The 21,879-nt window shown below is 43.1% G+C and overlaps 1 protein-coding gene across 6 annotated transcripts in view; it reads right to left on the minus strand.

Moving 5' to 3' along the window:
- The window catches only part of NEDD4L (NEDD4 like E3 ubiquitin protein ligase), a 3,335,946-nt gene that overhangs the window by 842,248 nt on the left and 2,471,819 nt on the right, over positions 1-21,879 (minus strand). For all 6 annotated transcript variants that reach the window (XM_044066167.1, XM_044066169.1, XM_044066164.1 and 3 more), the window contains one exon: positions 19,468-19,600. In XM_044066167.1, coding sequence (XP_043922102.1) covers positions 19,468-19,600 — 133 coding nt within the window. The remainder of the gene's footprint in view (positions 1-19,467; positions 19,601-21,879) is intronic.

The raw sequence follows: 21,879 nt of genomic DNA on the forward strand, positions 1-21,879 counted from the left end.
TCTTGTGGTAAGAAAGCCCTCATGAACATGGTGTATAACTCGGCACCTATAAAGGTGACAGGCTGCGAGAGCAACAAGGCAGACTTTTCTCAGTTTAGTGTGATACCCAATCCTTGACACAGCACAGTGGTGGCATCCCTGGTCTGTAGTAGTAGACGCCTGGTGGTGGCAGACAGGAGCCAGTCGTCTAGGTACGGAAACACTTGAAATCCCTGACATCTCAAGTGAGCCGTCACCACTGACATACATTTGGTGAACACCCTGGGGGCTGTGGTGAGACCAAAGGGCAGGGCTCGAAACTGAAAATGACTGGCTCCCAGCCAGAAGCGTAGATGACTTTTGGATGCCCTGTCCATCTTTATATGGTAGTAAGCATCCTTGAGGTCGATGGAGCACATCCATACTTCTTTCCCCAACAATGGGAGAATAGACTGTAAAGTGGCCATTCGGAACTTGGACTTTTTTACATGGAGGTTCAAGCGGCTGAGATCCACGATGGGTCTCAGGTCCCCTGTTCTTTTCGGCACTAAAAAGAATCTTGAGTAAGTCCCTAATCCGAGCTGGTCTGACGGGACATGCTGGATGGCTCCTTTTGCTAGCAGCTTTTGAACTTCTGAAGCTGCGGAATCCCTTTGACTGGGTGGAGCATCTGGGATTCTCTTGGTTGGCGGGGGATGAGAAGAGAAGGGAATATGATATCCTCTGGAAATTATCTTTAATACCCACTTGTCCTGGGTGATGCCTTGCCAGGCTTCTGGGTATAGTGAAATGCGACCATCGACTGGCTCTGGAGAAGTGCAGTCGGGCCTCCCATCACGAGGGCTGGTAGGAGGAACCACAAAAGGAATCGTGGTCCCCCTGGTTACACGGGCCTCCTCTGCCTCTAGGGCGGCATCTACCTGAGTTATCACCCCCTCCCCTGCCACTGGAGGGGGAATCACTTTGTGCGTCTTGAAAAAAACCTCTGCGGCTTTCTAAACCACATTTTCCCACCCTTCTGGCCCCTGGGATAAGGTCTAGAAGGTATGGAAAAATGGACTCCCACAGCAGACAGGGTTTTTCCTTCCTGCTCCCACCTAGTGAGAGTATCCTTCACCTTGGTTCTGAACAGCGATGAACAGTCAAATGGGGTGTCAAATGGGGCGTTGGTGAACGCAGACTTGAAGGTCTCTGCAAAATTACACAGGCGCATCCAGGAGTGCCTCCTAAGAGAGACTCCTGAACTCGCTGCCCTACTCGCTTCATCGGCTGCATGCGAGATCAGCCTCATGGAGGAGTTAGTAATGGAATTTTGAGTAGACATCTGGGCATTGAACTTCTGAGCCACTGCGTCAGAAACGTTACCCTGCAGAGACTCTCCAAGCCCTTTTAGAAGATCTCTTTGGAGCCATGTAAAATGTGACAAATAGTTCAGCGACCGCAGAGTAAAGGCCGCTGTAGAAAACATATGCTTCCCATACTGGTCCATGGTCCTTGACTCCTTGTTAGGAGGATGGATGGTAGATGAAGTCTCAGCTAGTTCTTTCTTGGTGACTGCGGCAACCACCATGGCATCTACTGGAACACCCTTTGTGAGAAATTCCTTGTCAGCGGGGGTGGCCAGAAACTTGTTGGGTCTCCTGGGGACTGGTTCCACAGTGTCAGGGATTTCCCACACCCTTCAACAAACAATATCCAGGTGTTCATCGAACGGGGGAGAAACCCAAGAGGTGGAGGGTTGAGACCCAAAGGCCTTCAGGAACACCGACTCCTCCTCAGAGGGAGATTTGGAGGGCCAGTCGCCTCTCTGCTTCAAGATCTCCAGGATATCTGAGAAAGAGATATCTTCAGAGGATGACTTGGGGGACCCCTCTGACTCCTCGAGGTTGGTGTCCGAAGTGATAGACTCATCCTGGGAGTCAATGTGATTCCTCTTGCACACTCTTTTTCTGGGGGGGGCTCCTCAGGCAACACTCTGGGGAGACCTCAGAAAGTTGGGGACTAGTAATGGAGGTATCCTGAGGCCTTGGTCTCTGCTGTCCAAGGACAGAGGGTGATAAGACACTGATACCGGTGCTGGAGTGGGTAGAGTGTCGGTGCCATCAGACGCAGCTGAGGACCTGGCCAGCATGCTTCGCATGACCTCGAAAGCTGATCCCCCCGGCTCCGAAGAATGATCAACCGTGGAAGCCCTCGGAGCCAAAGGGATAAGGTCCGAAGCCGAGACAGGGCCCAAGCTCACCCATGCTGAAGCACCGAGTAGGGAGGTTAGGAGCCAATGAAGATCGACCCGAGACCTCTCCCTCGGGCCCGACCGAGGAACTATGAGCCCTGGACCTTGCGGATGGAGCAGACAGGGTCGGAGCGGAGATCGGAACCGAGATGCCAGGATGGGCTACTGCAGCCAATGTAAAGGCATCAGACGTAACCAACAACTCTGGCTCCGAAGGCCGAGAAAGGCTCAAAGGAGGAACATACAAGGATGGATGGGTGACGGGATCCGAGGCTGATTGGACTGGAGCTGAAAACAATTTGGCCAACACCGGTGATTGGAGCAGTATCTGTACCACTCTGTTCACATCATCGTCCGAGAGAGTCCTGGAGGACCTAGAGGATAAGGTCGGAGATCTGGACCTCCCTACAGAAGGAGACTTACGAGAAGGAGAAACCAGTCTAGAAACTGGAGACTGGCTCTGAACAAGTATCTCCGTCACCGGCTCCGAGAGACTGGGAGCCAATGCTGACTTGGTCAATTCACCCACTTCCTTCGGCCCTGAAGCCAATGAAGCCGAGGAAGCTAAAGTAGACTTGGCAACTTTCTTTGGCGGCTCCGATAAAACTGACGGAGCCGGAGAGCATTTTTTTGATTTAGAGGTCTTGTCTGCTTTAGAGGGAGAGAACTTAGAATTGGAAGCCCTCTCCAAGTCTTCTGCGAAGGAGGGCTTCAGTAATCCCTTCAGAATCAGTTTGTTCTTCCTCTCTTGAAGAACGCGTGGGCTAAAGGCGTGACAGAACACACAGGATTCTTGGAGGGTGACAGCCCCCAAGCAATATACACACACAAAGTGCCCATCAGTAATAGACATTTTATATCCACACATCACATTTTTTGAAGCCCAAAGGCTTGTGTTCTTTTGTAACCTTAGACATATTGGCATGACACTGCACACAATATCAGAAGACAAACCCGGCACCAACAACAGAAAAATGCGGGAACTATGCCTCTAAATTAAACGGTCATAGAACAATAAACACCACAGGGAAGAAAGGACCTCTAACTTAAATGGCCCTGACAAACAAAACAAGGGAGGACTAGGTCCTTTAAGTTAAACGGCCCTAGCCCAAAGGGATGGGGCAACACCGGAAGAAGGACACACAGGGAAACTGGGACACACACAACTAGAAGGGAGGACTAGGTCCTCTAACTGAAACGGGCCTAGCCCGTAAGAAGGGAAGGAACACAAATGGGATACAAAGACAAAAAGCCAAACAGGCTACTCAAACAGTTTTTTTTTTATCAAAAAACACAGACTAGCTATGAAAACAGCTTTTGGAGCAACAAACTACTATAAAGTAGAAGAAAATTATACTTAGCCACGGCCAAGAGTGAGACCACGTCTGAGCTGTATGAGCGGCAAACGAGATCGCGGGAAAGGGAGCAGTGCAGCATGGGATACCTCTCAGCTACGAGCCAATTGAAGACTTTGAGCTGGAGTATAGCCGAGTCGGAGCCGAACCCACGGGTAAGAATGTAGGCGAGACTGGACTACATAACATCTGTTGTTGTCCTACTGGCCAGTTTGCGTATTCAACTGAGCTGCCATAGGTTGTGCAAGCACTCTCAAAGTTTGGGCTCGAGTCGTGTGGACTCGCACCTTTTTCATTCAATGTTAGCAGCCTATGGATTCACTATGCAGGCAGCTTAGTGAATGTGATTCTATGAACTCATTTAAACTACACCTTAAGATGCACCTAATACACCGGGTATTTTACTGCATTCCCTAACTGGCTATTGATTTTAGCCTTGGTACAACTTTAATTGTATATGCCATATTTTATGTTTTTACTATAAAGTTTGACTGACTGATTAACAGGGCCAATGATTTTGCAATGTTTTGGAACCAGAAGCAGTCTTGAATAGTATCCCATGTTCCTCTCTGCCACACCTGAAGAGTCTGAATTTGATTTATATACAGCAAGTGTATTATAACTGAGAGAGCACACTGCATCTGATTCTCTGGAGTTGGAGGGATGCTACAAAGTTTGCATGCCACCTCAATATCAAAATTCACAAAAAGCATATCTCATTGAACAAGCATGAGAATAAAAAAAAGGCATTTTTTGTGGGTGCAAGCTTCCCACATAGCTTACATATACGCACAAGTATATTGTGTGTGTGTGTGTGTGTGTGTGTAAATATATATAATGGCTAAGGTGCTTGCCTTACAAACACAAGGTGCAGAGTTTGAGTCTCACAAGGGATAATTGGCTAGGCTTAAAATGGCTCGCAAGGGCAGTTAGCTTAGTACTAAACTATATAAATATATACATATATATATATATATATATATATATACACACACACACACACATATATATATATATATATATATATATATATATATATATATATATACACACACACACACACACACACACACACATATACAGTGGATATAAAAAGTGTACACACCCCTGTTAAAATGTCAGGTTTTTGTACTATAAAAAAATGAGACCACAATAAATCATTTCAAAACTTTTCCCACCTTTAATATGACCTATAACCTGTACAATTCAATTGAAAAACAAACAAATCTACTAAGGGAAAAATATAAAAAATAAAAAACATACAATAAGCTGGTTGCATAAGTGTGCACACCCTTAAACTAATACTTTGATGAAGCACCTTTTGATTTAATTACAGCATTCAGTCTTCTTGAGTAGGAGTCTATACAGCATGGCACATCTTGACTTGGCAATATTTGCCCACTTTTCCTTGAAAAGGCGCTCTTCTGCGAGGGCATCTAATGCACAGCCCTCTTCAGGTCACCTCACAGATTTTTTATTGGATTTAGGTCTGTGCTCTGGCTGGGACATTCCAAAACTTTAATTTTCTTCTGGTGAAGCCATTCTTTTGTTGATCTCGATGTATGCTTGGGGTCACTGTCGTGTACAAAGGCAAAATTTCTCTTCATCTTCAGCTTTCTAGCAGATGCCTGAAGGTTGTTGGCCAAAAGTGACTGGTATTTGGAACTGCTCATAATTCCCTCTATCTTGACTAAAGCCCCAGTTCCAGCTAAAGAAAAGCAACCCAAACGCACGATACTGCCACCACCATGCTTCACTGTAGGGATGGTGTTCTTTTGGTGATGAGAGGTGTTGTTTTTGCGCCAAACATACCTTTTGGAATTGTGGCCAAAAAGTTCAACCTTGGTCTCATCAGACCATATCACATTTTCCCACACGCTTTTGGGAGAAGTGATGTATTGTTTTGCAAATTTTAGCTGGGCCTGGGTGTTTTTCTGTGTTAAGAAAAGGCTTCCATCTTGCAACCCTACCCCATAGTCCAGACATATGGAGAATACAGGAGTTTGTTGTCACATGTAGATCACAACCAGTACTTGCCAGAAATTCCTACAGCTCCTTCAGTGTTGACGTAGGTCTCTTAGCAGTCTCCCTGACCAATTTTCGTCTTGTCTTTTCATCAATTTTGGAGGGACATCCAGTTCTTTGCAACTTCACTGTTGTCCCATATTTTCTCCACTTTTTGATGACTGTCTTCACTGTGTTCCATGGTATATCCAATGCTGCGGAAATTTTTTTTTTACCTTCTCCTGACTGATACCTTTCAACAATGAGATCCCTTTGATGCTTTGTAAGCTTTCTGTGAACCATGGCTTTTGCTGTAGCAAGCAATTGAGTAAATGTAAGGAAAATTCAACTAGGACAGCTAACTTTATTTGGGGTTAATCACAGGTTCAAAGGTAGTTACTAGGCTATCGGCCCAAGGGTCTATGTAAGCCTAGCCAACATGGTTCCCTGGCTTTCGCCACCCAAGAAGGTTATTTTCCTGTGCACCTGTCGAGCAGAGCCACAGAAGTGATCCGTGGGGTGAATTTCCCATTTCCCATCTACTCATCAAGATTTTTCTTGAAGAGTACTAATGAGGAACTCCGCTTGACATGAACAGGTAGCTTGTTCCACAATATGGGAAGTCTGTGGGACAAGAATCTATCCCTCCAACATGTTCTGTTTATTGTGGTGACAAGGTTTAGGTCCCTGGAGTGTGTAGCTCGGAGGGTTTGGGATTTCTTTAGGTGTAGCATGTCCAACAGTTGTGGGTCTGACAAAGCTTTGCATGTTAGGCAGAGATCATCTCGGAGTAGGCACTATGCTACGGAGTAATGCTGGAGTTTTTTGAGATGGTCATAGCAGCTGTGGTACAGTGGTAGCGTTGTTTCCTCACAGCAAGAGGTTCTGCTGTTCGATTCATGGTTGGAGTGCCTTCTGTCTGCATGCCCCCCCCCGTCGAGTGGCCTCCGAAAGATATGCGTGAATGGGCATGCCTTCACTGAAGGTTGGGCTGGAAACTTGACACCATAAAAAAAAATCTACTGCCAATCATTAGCGGACCAGTGTTCCACTGTGGTGGCCCCTAACTGGGAAAAGCTGAAAAGACAAAGACAAAAAAGCTTAAGGCATCTGTCTGAGTCCCGTAATCCTCTGTGAGGTATTTTTGTGGCCTTTCCAGCTGCTGCAGATGTCTTGTGAGGTACATTCCAAAAGGGGCATTGTACTCAATGATGGGTCTAAAGAGAGCCGAGTAGAGGGGAACAATGACCTCTTTTTTCCTGGATGAGAACCCTTTTGTGATGAGATGTGCCACTTAGAAGGATTTCCTGACTACTATGGCGATGTAATTATCAAAGGAGGGACTACTGTCTACCTGAGTCCCAAGGTCTCTTATCACACCTTCGGCATTAAGTGAACTGCTGCTTATGTGGTAGTTCATGGGTACCGACTTTTTACCAAAGGGGATGACAATGCACTTTTTGGCACTAAGCCTGAGGCTGTGGCTCTGACACCAGGCATCAGTCTGTAGGATGTCTACGTCATTTGGGGACTCGACTATGGCACCTAATTTGCAGTCATCTGCAAAGTTTGTCAGCCAGAAGCCCTCTGTGTTAGCCTGTACTTCAGAGAAGTAGATACCAAACTGGAGAGGACCCAAGTCTGAACCCTGTGGTACTCCACTTGTTACAGGTCTGAAGTCAGATTTGGAGTCTGCAACTTTTACAGTGTGGGTTCTGTCAGTGAGCCAGTTGGCAACCCATCTTGTGACATATGGAGTTATACCCAGTTTAGTGAGTTTATCTATGATTCCAGAATGGGGGATGGTGTTGAACGCCTTGGCGAGGTCAAGATAGGCTGTGTGAACTGTCTTACCCTCATCTACAGCTTTGGTGACTGTTTCAAAGAAGTCGATCAGGTTTAGGAGGCATGGTTTGCCCTTCACAAAGTCGAACTGGGTGGGGTCCTGAGTCTGGAGGTTACCCATGTCTTTGTTTATGAGTTCCATGATGATGCGTTCCATGGCCTTGCAAACCAGGCTAATAGGGCGATAGTTACCGGGGTCCATGGTGGCTCCGTCTTTGTGGAGTGGTATAACTGTTGCTGTGTGCCACTCAGTGGGTACAAAGCCTGACTTGAGGCTGTGATTGAACATGGTGCTTAGGTGGGGGCCAGTTCGTTCTGAAGTTCATGTAGAACGCAGCCTGGGATGTTGTCCGGTCCCATGGATGCTGTCTTCCTGGCTTTGGAGAGCACAGTTTTTACCTGCTCAGATGTGATTGCTGGGGTACTGCATTCTTCTGGTATGGATATGTGCCTTTTAGGGGGTGAGGGGGAGGTAAAGTTGGCAATGAAGCCATCAGCCAGGATGTTGGCGTTATCAGTTGGTTCCGTAACTTTTGTGCCATTGTGCTGTAACTCAGAGCATATCTTGGTATCGCCGCTGAGTTTCTTGACATAGCTATAGAATGCTTTGAGGTTGTCCTTAGAGTCAGTGGCAATCTTGTTTTCATAGCTGGGTTTGGAGGATTTTATGAGGGATCTCATCTTCTTGCTGAGGCTGACTAGGGAGCTCCTCCACTCATGGGATTTTACCTTTTTGCAACAGTTTCTTTCTTCGGTTGTAGAGTTTGTTTATAGCAGGGGACCACCAGACTGGCTTTCTTTTTTTGAAGGATAGCATCTTGGTTCTGATAGGGATAGCACAATCCATGCACTCATGTAAGTGCATATAGAGTGCATCTGTATAAGATTCGGCAGTCGTAACTGTATTGTCCATCTGCATGGGTGTCATGAAATTTGCCACTTCTGTCCTGAGAAGCACGAAGTTGGCTTTGAAGAAATTTTTTACAGTGGTTTCCTTTATGGGGGGGGGGATGTGGATATTTATGGTGATTAGTTTATGGTCGGATATGACCAACGAGGAGTTGACTTCAGGTGTGGAACACCGGTCACTCATGTTGGTAATGACTAGGTCTAGGATATTACTACACCTGGTAGGAGTATGGATAAGTTGATCCAGGGCATTGGAGTTTATGAATTCTGGAAAGCGTTGTGCGAAGGAGTTGGTACATGAATAGGTTTTCCAGTTAATGGTGGAATAGTTTAAATTGTTCATTATTAGGGTGTTTGGTTGAACCCTAATATTTTCCAGTATATCAAAAAAGAGGAGTGGGAAACCTGGGGCATGGTGGGGATCTGTAGACAGCTACAATATAGTTTGCAGTTTTGCCCAGAGTTAGTTGCACTTGGATAATTTCAGATGAATTATGTTGGGCAACTAGCCTGAAGGTGTGGATATCCTTAATGAATATGGACACTCCTCTTCCCTTGGTGTTCCAGTCCTGGTTAGATGGCCGAAAGGTATGGTAGGAGTTATATCCTGGTAATGCAGGGGTGTTCTCTGGAGCCTTGAACTAGGTTTCAGTCACTGCACATACATCGATGTTCTTCATTTTAAGGAGTGCCTTGAGTGAGTGCATTTTGAGGTTTAGACTTCTAGCGTGGAGTAGCATTACCCTCAGTTTTTTCTTGCCTGTATCTGTTACGGTGGTGGGTTTGTCATTTGAACCTTGCCTAAAAAAGGCACTATAGGGGCGGCAAGAGCCTTATCCAGTATCCGGAATCCCAGGGGTGACAGGTGCAGGCCATCTCTGGCAAAGCATAGTGGCCTGTCGACCATGTTGTCCCAAGCAGACAGATACCAGATCCCTTTGGAATGACACCAGAAGCTTAGCCAATTGTTGAAGTTTGTCATTATACTGCAATATCATTCTGGACGAAGGTAGGATGCTACTCAGGGCTAGGGTCATACCTGCCTGGATTACAAGATCAGAGAGCTCTTCCATGTCTCTTCTCATGTAGTCCACGGAGGTACATCTCAGGTCGTTCACACCAACATGGACAATGACTGAGTCACATTTGTAGTTATTGTGGAATGACCTGAGTGCGTTGGTTATATGGCAGATCCAGGCACCTGAAAGGCAGCTAACAGTAACCTTCTCCTTGTCTATTCTGGTGAGAGGAACATCAGTGTGCCTGACTATACAGTAACCTATGACTAATGTGTTAGGCACATTGTTTTGCCTTATAGGCTGTGGTTGAGTGGTACACTGAGTCTGTGTGTTATGTGTCTTTTGGGTTGTGTTGAGGGGTGGAGGTTGCTTGCGTTTCTGGTTTGAAGGTCCCTGTTACTCCGGCAGATTCTTACTGGGAGCCTCCGAGAATGTTTTTGTTTATCTATGTGTGGGTTTTGGTGGTGTAGGTACAGTGGAACTATGAGATGAGTGTGGTGTAGTGCAAGTGTCTACCTACTCTTCTTGACTGAGAAGTTCAGTCTTGGGTTGAGAGAGCTTTGCTTCCAGTTTGGCTAGATATATGCATCTCTCACTGTTTGTAGTGTTGGGTGGTAGGATTAGAGGGTTGTCAGTGTACGAGGCAATTGCTGCATTGCCCCAAGATGCCCATATTCATCAGGTAGACGGTAGAGAACACCGGGGGCTGTCCCTTGGACATGCCTAGATAATCACTATTTTCCTCTAGACAAGTGAGGGAATGAAGTACTAGAGCTGCTTTCCTCGAAGTAACTTGAGGAAGATAAGTACAAAACTGTTAACCACTAGGATGAGTGCTTCAGTGATTTGTAGCTTATATAGTGTTAACAACAGATCTGAACCAGTGCTGGGCACGGAAAAGCCGAATCAAGTGCTAAAATTAAGAAACTGGCTAGTTCTATGGGAAAAAGTGAAGAGCAGACTAAGCGACACTGCACGATGCGCAAAACCGCTCAAACACGAGTTTTTAAGCAGAAAGATGAAAGAGATAGAAATAGCCCAAAATGTCCAAAAAACTACAGTTTCTGAGCTGAAACCACTCCTCCAGCGACAGATAGGCTGTTCCAAACCTCACCACTCTCACTGATGAACAGAGAAGCTTCCCTCTATCTTAGAAAGGTCTGGGCAACACAGGAACTTACAAAACAGCCCAGGATTCAGCAAACTCTGAAAACCGGACTTTACTAGAAATAGAAAGGTGGGAAATGAGTAGAAGGGTAGGATTTTTTTTTCAAAATTAAAGCAAATTCACCAATAAAAACACTTTTAACATGGAAAATAGGCTATTGCACTTGAGTGTGTAGCCCTTTACAGTTAAACAGATGTAGAAACACTTAAAAAATGATACTTTAAAATGCAAACAGTATTTGGTTTCAAAAATAGTACAGATAAGTAGCAAAGTTAATAAAAAGCAGTCAGAACAATGTGGCTAGCAAAAACAAGCAATAGAAAGCAAAACAGAGGTACTTAATCTACTCAAAGTCTCCTTTTTTCTCTCTGCTGCTGTAGGACTCTGCAGGACACCCAGGCAGGCTCCTGCTGAAGTAATACATTTTTTTTTTATTTTTTTATATTTTTTCCTCTAGCAGATTTGTTTGTTTTTCAGTTGAATTGTACAGATTATAGGTCACATTAAAGGTGGGAAAAGTTTTGAAATGATATAATGGGGTGTGTACACTTTTTATATCCAGTGTGTGTGTGTGTATATATCTATATATACATACATATACACACACATTTTATATATATATATATATATATATATATATATATATATATATATATATATATATATACACATGTTTTATATATATATATATATATATATATATATATATATATATATATATATATATATACACACACACACACACACACACACACACACACACAAACACACACGCATATATAGACATGTATGTGTGTGTAAATATACAAGCTCCATAGTCAAAACAAGAGTGAGAACAGGGCAATATCAAGTTTTCTCAAACTGTCTCTCAGATTACTTTTTTCCCCAACGAGCTGTGCTTCCAGGTAAAAGTCCTGCATCAGCTGCCAGGGTCCTAAACTGAAATGAAAATGGGGTAGAGCTGAGCCAATATTACTCTGTAACCAGTAAACACCACCTCTCTCTCATTCTTTCTCTGTCTCCTCATTTGTTGGGGTTCGGGAGAAATCATTACTTTAAAAGAAAAAAAAAACTTCCTCCCAGGAATTTTGGAAGTGGATGTGGGAGAAGCCTGCCTGACAATTACTGGGTGAAGCCTTAACCATCATTGCTGAAGTCTGGGCATTTGACCTAGCCTACTAAACCTGTTGCTGGCTTAAGTGAACCCCCCCACCCCCACCCAAGACTGCTGTTTTTCTCTCCTGTAACTGTAAATATTGTCAATGTTGTTCCTGCCAGCTCTGTTTTCAGTACAAGTGACAGGCTTTACAGGGTGAGTTCCTTAACATCTGAGAGACAGGGGGAGATGGATGGAGCAAATGCTTGAGAAACTGCAATGCCATGCTGTTTTCTTCAAGCTTTAAATGTCTCATTTCCTTAAATAAGTTGTTCTTATCTAAGAGGACACTGAGGAACAATTCTCCCCTTATGTCATCTGCAGAGAACTGAACTCATGGCTAAGCCGCCTCTCTGGTAGAGAACCCAACAAAACAAGCACTAAGTCTCCTAACCAGCTCAACTGTGACAGGAGATAATGAGAGTCTTGACATTTCAAAATATAAACTAACATTCAAGTAGAACAGTAGTGCATTTTTGAAAAGTACAGTTTTGTACCTACCATAAATGTAGATGTCCGATAGGTATGCATCTGCAGTCATAACATATGGGTTGTCCTGCCTCAGGCAGCCCTTCGGTCGGCCGGATTCCAAAGTCTGGGTCTGGCCTCGGCTGATGTCGCACTTCACCCGACGTCATAGCTCCTGGGGTATAAAGGCATCAGCCGACGCCATTTTCCTCAGTCTTTCTTGCCGCGCGGTGCCCGAAGCAGAAGCTGTTCGCAAGTGCCGGTCGGTCAGATCCAGAGATTTCAGCTACCGAATGTCAGCACATATTCCCCATATCACCATATCATACTTATTGTTACAGTTCACGGGATTGCAATTACTATCCTTGAACATTCAGTGGGTATCAGTTTTAACCATACTTATATTATTTCCCATCTTTTTCACTATATGAGCTAGTAACGAAAATGTTATCCCTGAGAGATATACATTACTCCAGCTGTCTACATGTAATAAGACTCTCTGTTACTTCACCATGTATTTGACAAGTAACGGGCATTATGCTTACAGTGACAAAAATATGGATCTTCTTGCTAAATCTTAAGTTGCAGTTTTCCCTACAACTGGGAAAGAAATTAAACTCTGAAAGAACCTTAGACTTTCTAGCTGCTTTTAAAAATATGACTGCCAAGTTTTCAGCCAAATTCTTGCATAAGTGTCAGAGCTGCTCCTGTAAAAGGTAAAATCCATCTATCTTTTAAGGGAATGAAGATTGTGAATTTGATTGCAAAGAGGTGCTGCAGAACATAGTCTCAAGAGCCTTAACAATGGCTTGGGGAAATGGCTGTTTGACCAATAAAAGCCAAACATACCTGTTAAGGGACACACCTAAAATATTTCTTTGCGAGATCAAGTGTGTTCCGAAAGATAGCATCCTTAGATGGGGTGTCTTGATCAGTAGTGAGACAAAGTAAAGGCTGCATTTGATCTTTGTATGTCAAATTATCCACATCTGCTTCTCAGTCTGAAAAGTCTTAAGTGTGTGGTCTGGCTCTTTCTATTCTCCCCCTCATCTGCATGCTGGAGCACAAACTTCTTGAGCTGAGGGAGGGGTAAACCACACTTTTCAATATCATAAAGGGGGTAAAAAGACCCATACAAGTTAAGTGGAATGGCTGTAAGGGATTCAGGAGTTTGTGTGTGGCAAAGCAGCTTCTAGGAACATTTTCTTCATGTTCTTTCATTTTCTTTGCCTACGTATCAGTAATGCCAATACCAACATTTCATTCCTTTTTTGGTTAAGATTTTAAGGAAGGCCAACATTTTTAAAGATTATCCCACTCTCACAAAAAATAGTGACTGGGTCCTATGTACCAATACTAGTAATGGTGTGCTTGAGAAATGCCTTCCGATTACTATTTCATTTAAATACAATTATTATTCTGTATAATGTTTCTCCCTCAAATACAAAAAAGACACTGCTAAAATTAGAGGAATGTACCCTTTTCCCAAATGTATTAAAGCGTTCCCATTGTTGTCAGAGGAGGAAGAATTAGGATTTACAAAATGTTAAGCTGCAGACAAATTTGACAAAAAAAATCGTTGTAGGGCCAGATCTGGGATTAGAAAATAAGAATCTGTAAGATTAAAGTTATTTTATACAATCTATATGCCTTTTCAGAGGCTGTAGGCTATAACAAAAACATCCTCCAAGGCTGGAAGAACAGGAGGAACAAGGAGAAGGCTGAGGAAATCCTGGCTACAATAAATCATAATATTTTTCCAAAGTGGAAAGCCACTATGTTCCCACTGAAACAAATGGCTCATCATCCACGTGACTTCAGAAAAAAAATTGTTCCAAAGGGAAGATCAGAAGAAATACCTCAGGATCAGCTGCCTGAAGGGACCAAAAGGAATTTGTTACCTCACAAACAATTCCCTATTCACACTACGAATCTACAGAAATGGAAGAATTCCTTTTTTTGCCTCCACTAAATCCAGAATGAGAAGTGTTAAGCCCAGCAAATCTTCCCTGTCTAAAGTACACAGAAACATGAGAAAATAAATGTTTAACTATCTGCTTCTTTTTTGACAGGTATCGCAATAGAAGCACACAGATTCATGTCAGGGACTTCACCCTGGGAAAAAGGCATCCTAGTCCAGTTAGGCAGAGAAGTATTTCCTAACCTTCCTCAGACACTGACAAGAGTGGCTCTCTCATGCCTTGCAAGGACACTCCACCAGTCACAGAAGATGTGTCTAACCCGTGATCCAAGGGTGACTGAAGGAACTACATCAGAAGAAATCAAAGATGATGATGAGTGGCCTTAGGAACCAGAAATGGCCACTGCAAGGCCACTGTGGGGTTACTTATCTGTAGCTTCGGCAAAATGGTAGCCTGCTGAAGTGGGAAAGGCTGACAGAAAATGTTCTTTTTGTAGTGAGAGAATGGAAGAACTAAGGAACAAGTAAGCTGTCCTACAGTAAAGCTGAGGAAGAAGCCGGGAACCAGAGTGGTGATTTCAGCAGCAGTCAAAATGGTAAGTAAAAAAAAAAGTGCTTTCACCGGAAAAAACACAATAACAAGCACAACAAACACTTGCCCCAGTACCTATAAACAATTTATAAAATTATTTATAAAAATTAGAGTAAACAAAAGAAAAAAAATTACACTGCAGTAATAAAAGAATAATACTTTTTTAATTGACTGAAGGATCATATGATAGTTCAGGACAGATTAAATTCCTAACAAAAAAGAAACAGTTTTAGTCATGAAATTACTAGCCAAAGTTTTTTCCCCTGGAAAGAAACATTATCTTCTCAGCAATGGAGAAATGTTATCTGACCACTGATACTTGAAAGCCCACAAGAGGAGTGCTCTTTGACATCAGAAAAGCTCTGAAGGGAACGGCACTCAGACCTTTGCTTTTCAACTGCGCTATACAATCAATGGGCTGGGTGTTTGGAAGTGGCCCTTAAGCTTTGGAAGCTGGACAGCAGTTATATGCTACAGAGGATATAACCCACACAGCAAAATTTACTGCAACAGTGAACTAATGATGAACATCTCTGCCTTCCAGATGACACCACTCTTCCGGAATCAATGAGTTAAGGCATAACTGTAGTCTGAGACTCTTGCTCCAAGTAGAAATGTGGACTACAGAAATATCCTAATAGTTGGCAGCAAAAGGGTATTTCTTATAGGTTGGAAAAGATGACAAGTAGAGATTCAAAAGGGTGCATTATGGATCAGATTTAGTAGCCATTTCTTGGACTTTTACAGATGTGCTGCAAAAAATAAATATTCTGTCCATATGCAATGCAAAGCAGTGGAGTGTAGTTTGATAACATCAGAGACTAAAGAGTAATTCAGTAAAATAAAGACAGGCTCACTGATGTGTGCCTGCACAAATAATCATTCCATCTCCTTGTGGTATGAAACAGTGACCTGTATTTAGCTGAAATTGGACACTAAAAATAATTCAGTAGAAAAAAGATATATTCTTTGATGTGTACCTGAGCAAAACACTCATTCTCTCCACTGGGGAATATTGGGGACCAACCTAACACTCTCTTACTAGGCGACTTCAACTACCCCTCCATTAACTGGGTAAACTACTCATGTGCCAGTACACTTGCCCAACATTTCCTGGAGTTCATTAATTCCAATGCCCTGGACCAGCTCATTCTTACCACCACTAGAGGTAGCAATATCCTTGACCTGGTAATTACTAACATAGGCGACTGTTGCTCTATACCAAGACTCAGCTCCTCCCTGGTTAGATCCGACCACAAAATAATCACCTTGGAAATCCACATCTCTCCCACTCCCCCAGCAAAGGTAACTACCATGAAAAACTTCTCCAAAGCTAACTTTGGGATCCTAAATTCACAGTACCCATGCAAATAGTTACGTGACTGCAGAATCATACACCAATGCACTGTACAAACACGTACACAAATGCATGGCTATCGTCATACCCAATAGAACCAAGGCACTCTCCTCCAAAAAAAGGAAGCCAATCTGGTGGTCCCCTGCCATAAACAAACTCTACAACAGGAGGAAGAAATTGATGCAGAATAAGGTGAAGTCCCAAGACTGGAAAAACTCCCTTATCTGCCTCAAATCCTCTAAAGCTAGGAATGAAAACAGAACTGCAGCAAATAGTAAAGACAACAACAAGGCCTTCTATAGTTATGTAAAGAATCTTCATGGCAACACCCAGAATTGCTCTGAGCTACTGCACAACAGTACCTTCTATACCGAGCCAACAGATATTGCCAGTATACTGGCCGACAGATTCAGAACCAACTTTACCCCCCTCCCCCCAAAGGGCCAATCACAACACCAGTAGATTGCCAGGCACCAAGTATTACTGCTGCACAGGTTAAAACAGCACTGTCCAAGGCCAAGAATACAGCTTCTATGGGACCTGATAATATCCCTGGTTATGTTCTACATGAACTACAGAGTGAAATGGTGTCTCACCTGTGTGCCCTGTTCAATCACAGCCTCACCTCAGGCTTTGTCCCTGCCGAATGGTGCACTGCTACAGTCATCCCTCTCTACAAAGGAGGAGCAACTACAGACCCTGGGAACTATCGCCCCATTAGCCTGACGAGTCTGACATGCAAAGCTATGGAACGCATCGTCATGGACCTAATAAACAAGGATATAGGGACTCTCCAAACTCTGGATCCCACACAGCTTGGTTTTGTGAAGGGTAGATCATGCCTGCTGAACTTAGTTGACTTTGTTGAGTTAGTCACCAGAACTGTGGATGAAGACAAGGTGGTTCATACAGCCTACCTTGATCTGGCCAAGGCTTTTGATACCATTGCCCACTCAGGAATCATACAAAAACTCACTAAGCTTAGCATCAACCCCTATATCACTAGGTGGGTTGCAAACTGGATCACAGATAGAACCCACAGTGTGAAAGTAGCTGACTCCAAGTCAGACTGCCGATTAGTCATGAGAGGAGTCCCACAGGGTTTGGTCCTGGGTCCTCTCCTATTTGGTATCTACTTCTCTGTAAGTCCAGGCCAATATGAAGGGACTCTGGCTGACAAAGTTTGCAGACGATTGCAAGCTGGGAGCTATTATTAACTCCCCAAGTGATGCTGACATCCTACAGAATGGCCTCACTGTGACCAACAACTGGTGTCAGAACCATGGCCTTAAGCTCAATGCCAAAAAATGTGTTGTCATCCCCTTTGGGAAAAACTCGGTTCCCATTAATTACCACATTGATGGTTGTCCACTGAACACAGAAGACGTGATAAGAGATCTGGGAACACAAGTTGACAGCAACCTCTCTTTTAATCACCACACTGCCACTGTGGTCAGAAAGTCCTTCTATGTGGCACATCTCATTACTAAGGGTTTTGCATCTAGGAAGAAAGAGGTCATTGTCTCCCTCTCTACTCTTTCCTCATTAGGCCAATCATCGAGTACAATGCCCCATTTGGCATGTACCTCAGCAGACACCTGCAACAACTGGAGAGGCTGCAAAAGTACCTCAGAAAGAGGATCCTAGGCCTTAAACACTTGTCCTATACGGACAGACTCAAAAAACTCCAATTATTCTCGGTCTCATATCGCCTACTTAGAGGTGATCTTTGCTTGACTTACAAAGCCATGTCTGACCCAGCTCTGTTACAAATGCTACATCTAATGAAATCCCAATCCCTTCGCACCACATGCTCAAGAGGCCTCAACCGCATTACCACAATTAACAGAACATGCTGGAGGGACAGGTTCATAACCCAGTGACTGCCCATACTATGGAACAGACTTCCCATACATGTCAAGCAGAGCACCTCGCTGACCCTCTTCAAGAGAAATCTTGATGAGTGGATGGGAAACAGAAAATTCACCCCAGGGAAAACACCAGTGGTTCTACTCGACAGAGGCACTGGGAACTAAGGTCGGATGGCACTATGCCAGGATAATGCTATGGCTAGGCTTGTAAAGGCACTAGGGCCATTAGCCTAGTACACACCTATGAACTTCTGATACAGTGAAATGGACTGTAGTTAGATAACATTGGAGATTAAAGAGTACTTTAGTAAAGTGTATGATGCTCTGCAGTATGCAGTTCATATCACATGATACAAAAAATGCAAACTGGATGCTTAATGACTATTGGTAAGGGAATCAACTAAAGTCAACAACACAGACAAGTTGGATGCATGGCAGCTATGACTACCATGCAGATCAGTCAACGCCACTGAGATACTGCTCTTCTGGAAATAGTCCACAGCAAGATGACCAAGATAACGAATCATAAATGTAGGAAGCCATGAAACAGATGGCTTGGAGCTGGTATATTCCTTACAAAAAAGGAGGGAAGAGAGTGGGGGATGAAAGACAGACAAAGCAGTTTAAAAAGACATGAAACAAAACAGTGTAAACGGGCTGCGGTGGGAGTCACGGACAGTGCCTCATGACTGTCTGGCTCTTCCATTGGATTTAAAATACTCAGGACAGATGTGCCACTGGGAATTCAGTGTTATGGACTGGTGGAAACAAACAACATGACTGGATTCAAAGAGATGGGGAGTTTGATGGAAAAAGATTTATGGGTAAGAGAAAAATATACGTGGAGAAATGCAACAAATGTCTAACAGAAAGACAGAAACTTGGCCTCAATGACTGTACAGTAACATGGCCAAATGATGCAAGGTTGTGATTGGGAGGGTGGACAATGCACTAGATGCAAACAAAACAAAATATGAAGGAAATTACAGAGTTTCTAACTACAGTCCTAAACTTGTACAACCTGGAAGACACTCAGAACAAACAAAAAGGCAGTCTAAAACAAATCATTCTACAGCCAAACCAAGTTTTGGAGAAGGATTATTTAAAAAAAATATCCTTTACTGGAATTAAGTTCAGCTTCTTTTTTGGTATAACGGGGAAAACAAGTAACATGACTAGCAGCATAATAATCAAATTTAATCCATCTTAATTCACCACTTCAAGATGGTGCAACTAAGACACAGTACCATACACCTTTCAGTTAAGATATGGCACATTAGGAAAACATTTGCTTCCCAGATTATTGTTTTTTTTATAACTCCTTAGGTCACATATAAAAAATGGGCCTTGTCCAATATAGGTTATAACAATTCAGGGTAGTGCAGGAATTCTAAATCACATGAGGAAAGCACACCCCAGAATTTATTCCCAAAGTTTAAATACTGCAAGAGAGCTTAGTCTCTGCAAACCTGCATTCCACTATACCATCTGTCTAATATGTCAATCTTTTAAACAGAAGCTAAACAGCCAATTAAAACAAGACATAATCTGTCAACAGCTTCTTCTATGTCTACAAACATTCTAACTTACAGTGTCCACAGCATCTCTTTCTGTAGATTCGGGTTCTAAATCTTCACTGATATGTCTGCGGGAACGAAATACTCTGTGGGCCTCTTCTTGATTTATTTCTCTGATACGGTTATCAGTTTCCTGAGTCCCGTCACTGAAAAAAACAATCATACTTATTAAAATATGGGGAAAAAAAGCCAACACATTCTGTTAAATTACTGAACTACATCATAATAATAGTTTGTGTAATGCAACAGACTGACAATAGTTTGTGTAATGCAACAGACTAACAATGCTAAGACTGAGTTCATCAGTTTTATTACTCAACTACAAGTTTTTCTTAACTAACTCAAAGTGAATAGATTATTAAGTACTGCGTTCCAATACTTTATTTTACATTTGTTGACCGGGTTTGTCCGACTGAGCTTAACAGCCCTTTTTCAGTGGAGACTCGAGGAGAAAAACTCCAGCATTGTTTGATAAGGATAACATAAAGACTGTGACTTGTCACATACTACATACAATATTGAAAAAAATATACAAAATTTAAAAAAATATTTACACTGTAATAATTAGGAGTAAGAAGTGGAAAAGAGGAAATAATTTGTAGGAGTAGAAAGGAGAAAGAGCTAGGGAAGATAGAGCATAGATTGTTAGATACTTAAAGTCAAAATGTTACTTCTGCCACTTTGATACTGTTGTATATTGTTTTACAAGTTAAAGCAGAACATAAATACTTAGACAAATCATGTTCTAAGTTTTTGCAATAATAAAGAAACTAGATACAAAACAACATTCTGTTAAAGTAGCTCTTATGTATATCAGCTTAGACAAGAAACATTAATATCAAAGTGTGGCACCTTGCTAAAAATATCAGAAAGCAATGGAAGGAGGAAACAGATGAATACTCAAATACAGAAAAACAGAAGACAGAAATGCAAATTAAAAAACAGAAAACAATCCACAATGTCAACCTGCCAATTAAAAAAAAAAAACATTTCAAATTGCTAGAGGTTCAGCATGTTCTTACCCAGATGTACAACTTCACAACAAGCATGGCTTTGTAAAAAAGTAATACAACAAAAAAATCTTCCAAGCAATGTCCCAGCTCTCACAGGGATTACTCCCAGGAAGTAAAGTGACAACATATAGGTTACATTTGGGAAAGAGCCTCCCTCCATTTCATAGGTTCATAGGTTCATACTAGGCTATCTGCCCGAGGGCATTTACAAGCCTAGCCCATAGTTTTGTGGCTTACGCCACCCCTTTAGTATGGGGAACTATACCCATTATTTTGCTGTGCCTCTGTTGAGCAGTGACACTGAGGTAATCCCTGGGGTATATCTGCGATCTCCCATCCATTGGTCAAGATTTCTCTTGAACAAGGCCAGCGAGGTGCTCTGCCTTACATATACCGGGATTTTATTCCACAGCATAGAGTCTTTGGGTGATGAATCTATCCCTCCAGCGTCCTATTAATAGCCGTGTCGAGGTTTAAGTCTCCCACCCTTGTGGCTCTGACGGATCTAGATTTTTGAGGTGAAGCATATTCATCAAATCTGGGTTTGACATGGCCTTGTATGTTAGGCAAAGGTCACCTCTGAGCCTGAATAGAGCTGGAGTTCTTTCAGTCGGGCAGCATAGGACAGATGTTTGAGACCCTTTATCCTTTTGGTGAGGAACTTTTGTGGCCTCTCCAGCTGCTGCAAGTGTCGGGTCAGATACATTCCGAATGGGGCATTGTACTCAATCATTGGTCTGATGAGTGATGAGTATAGGGAGACTATGACCTCCCTTGATCTAGATGAGAATCCCTTCATGATAAGGTGGGCAATGTAGAAGGTCTTCCTAACTACTTTAGCTACATGGGTGTCGAATGACAGACTACTATCAACCTGGGTCCCCAGGTCCCTGATAACTTCTTCTATGCTCAGTGGATTGCCACCTATTTGGTAGCTAGGGGTAACCTTGTTTTTCCCCAGGGTATGACCATTCATTTTTGGCATTTAACTTTAGGCCATGGCTCTGGCACCAGTTATCCATTTCTGTGAGACCCTTCTGAAGGATATCTGTGTCAGATGTGTTTTCTACTATGGCCCAGTTTGCAGTCATCTGCAAACTTTGTCAGCCATAACCCTCCTGTGTTTGCTTGTACTGGAAAAGTAGATGCCAAACAAGAGTGGGCCCAGGACTGAGCCCTGTGGTACACCACTTGTGACAGGCTTTGAGTCTGACATGGCGCCAGCAACTCTGACCCTGTGGGTTCTGTCACTCAGCCAGTTTGCAACCCATCTTGTGCTGTATGGGTTAACATTTAAGCTGATGAGTTTTTCAATGATACCGGTATTGTATCAAGGCCTTCGCCAGATCGAGGTAGGCTGTATGGACTGCCTTTGCCTCATCAATGGCTTTGGTGACTGTTTCGAAAAACTC

The sequence above is a fragment of the Protopterus annectens genome, chromosome 1.part0, assembly GCF_019279795.1.
Source record: "Protopterus annectens isolate FY-2018-M chromosome 1.part0, PAN1.0, whole genome shotgun sequence".
NCBI lineage: Eukaryota > Metazoa > Chordata > Ceratodontiformes > Protopteridae > Protopterus > Protopterus annectens.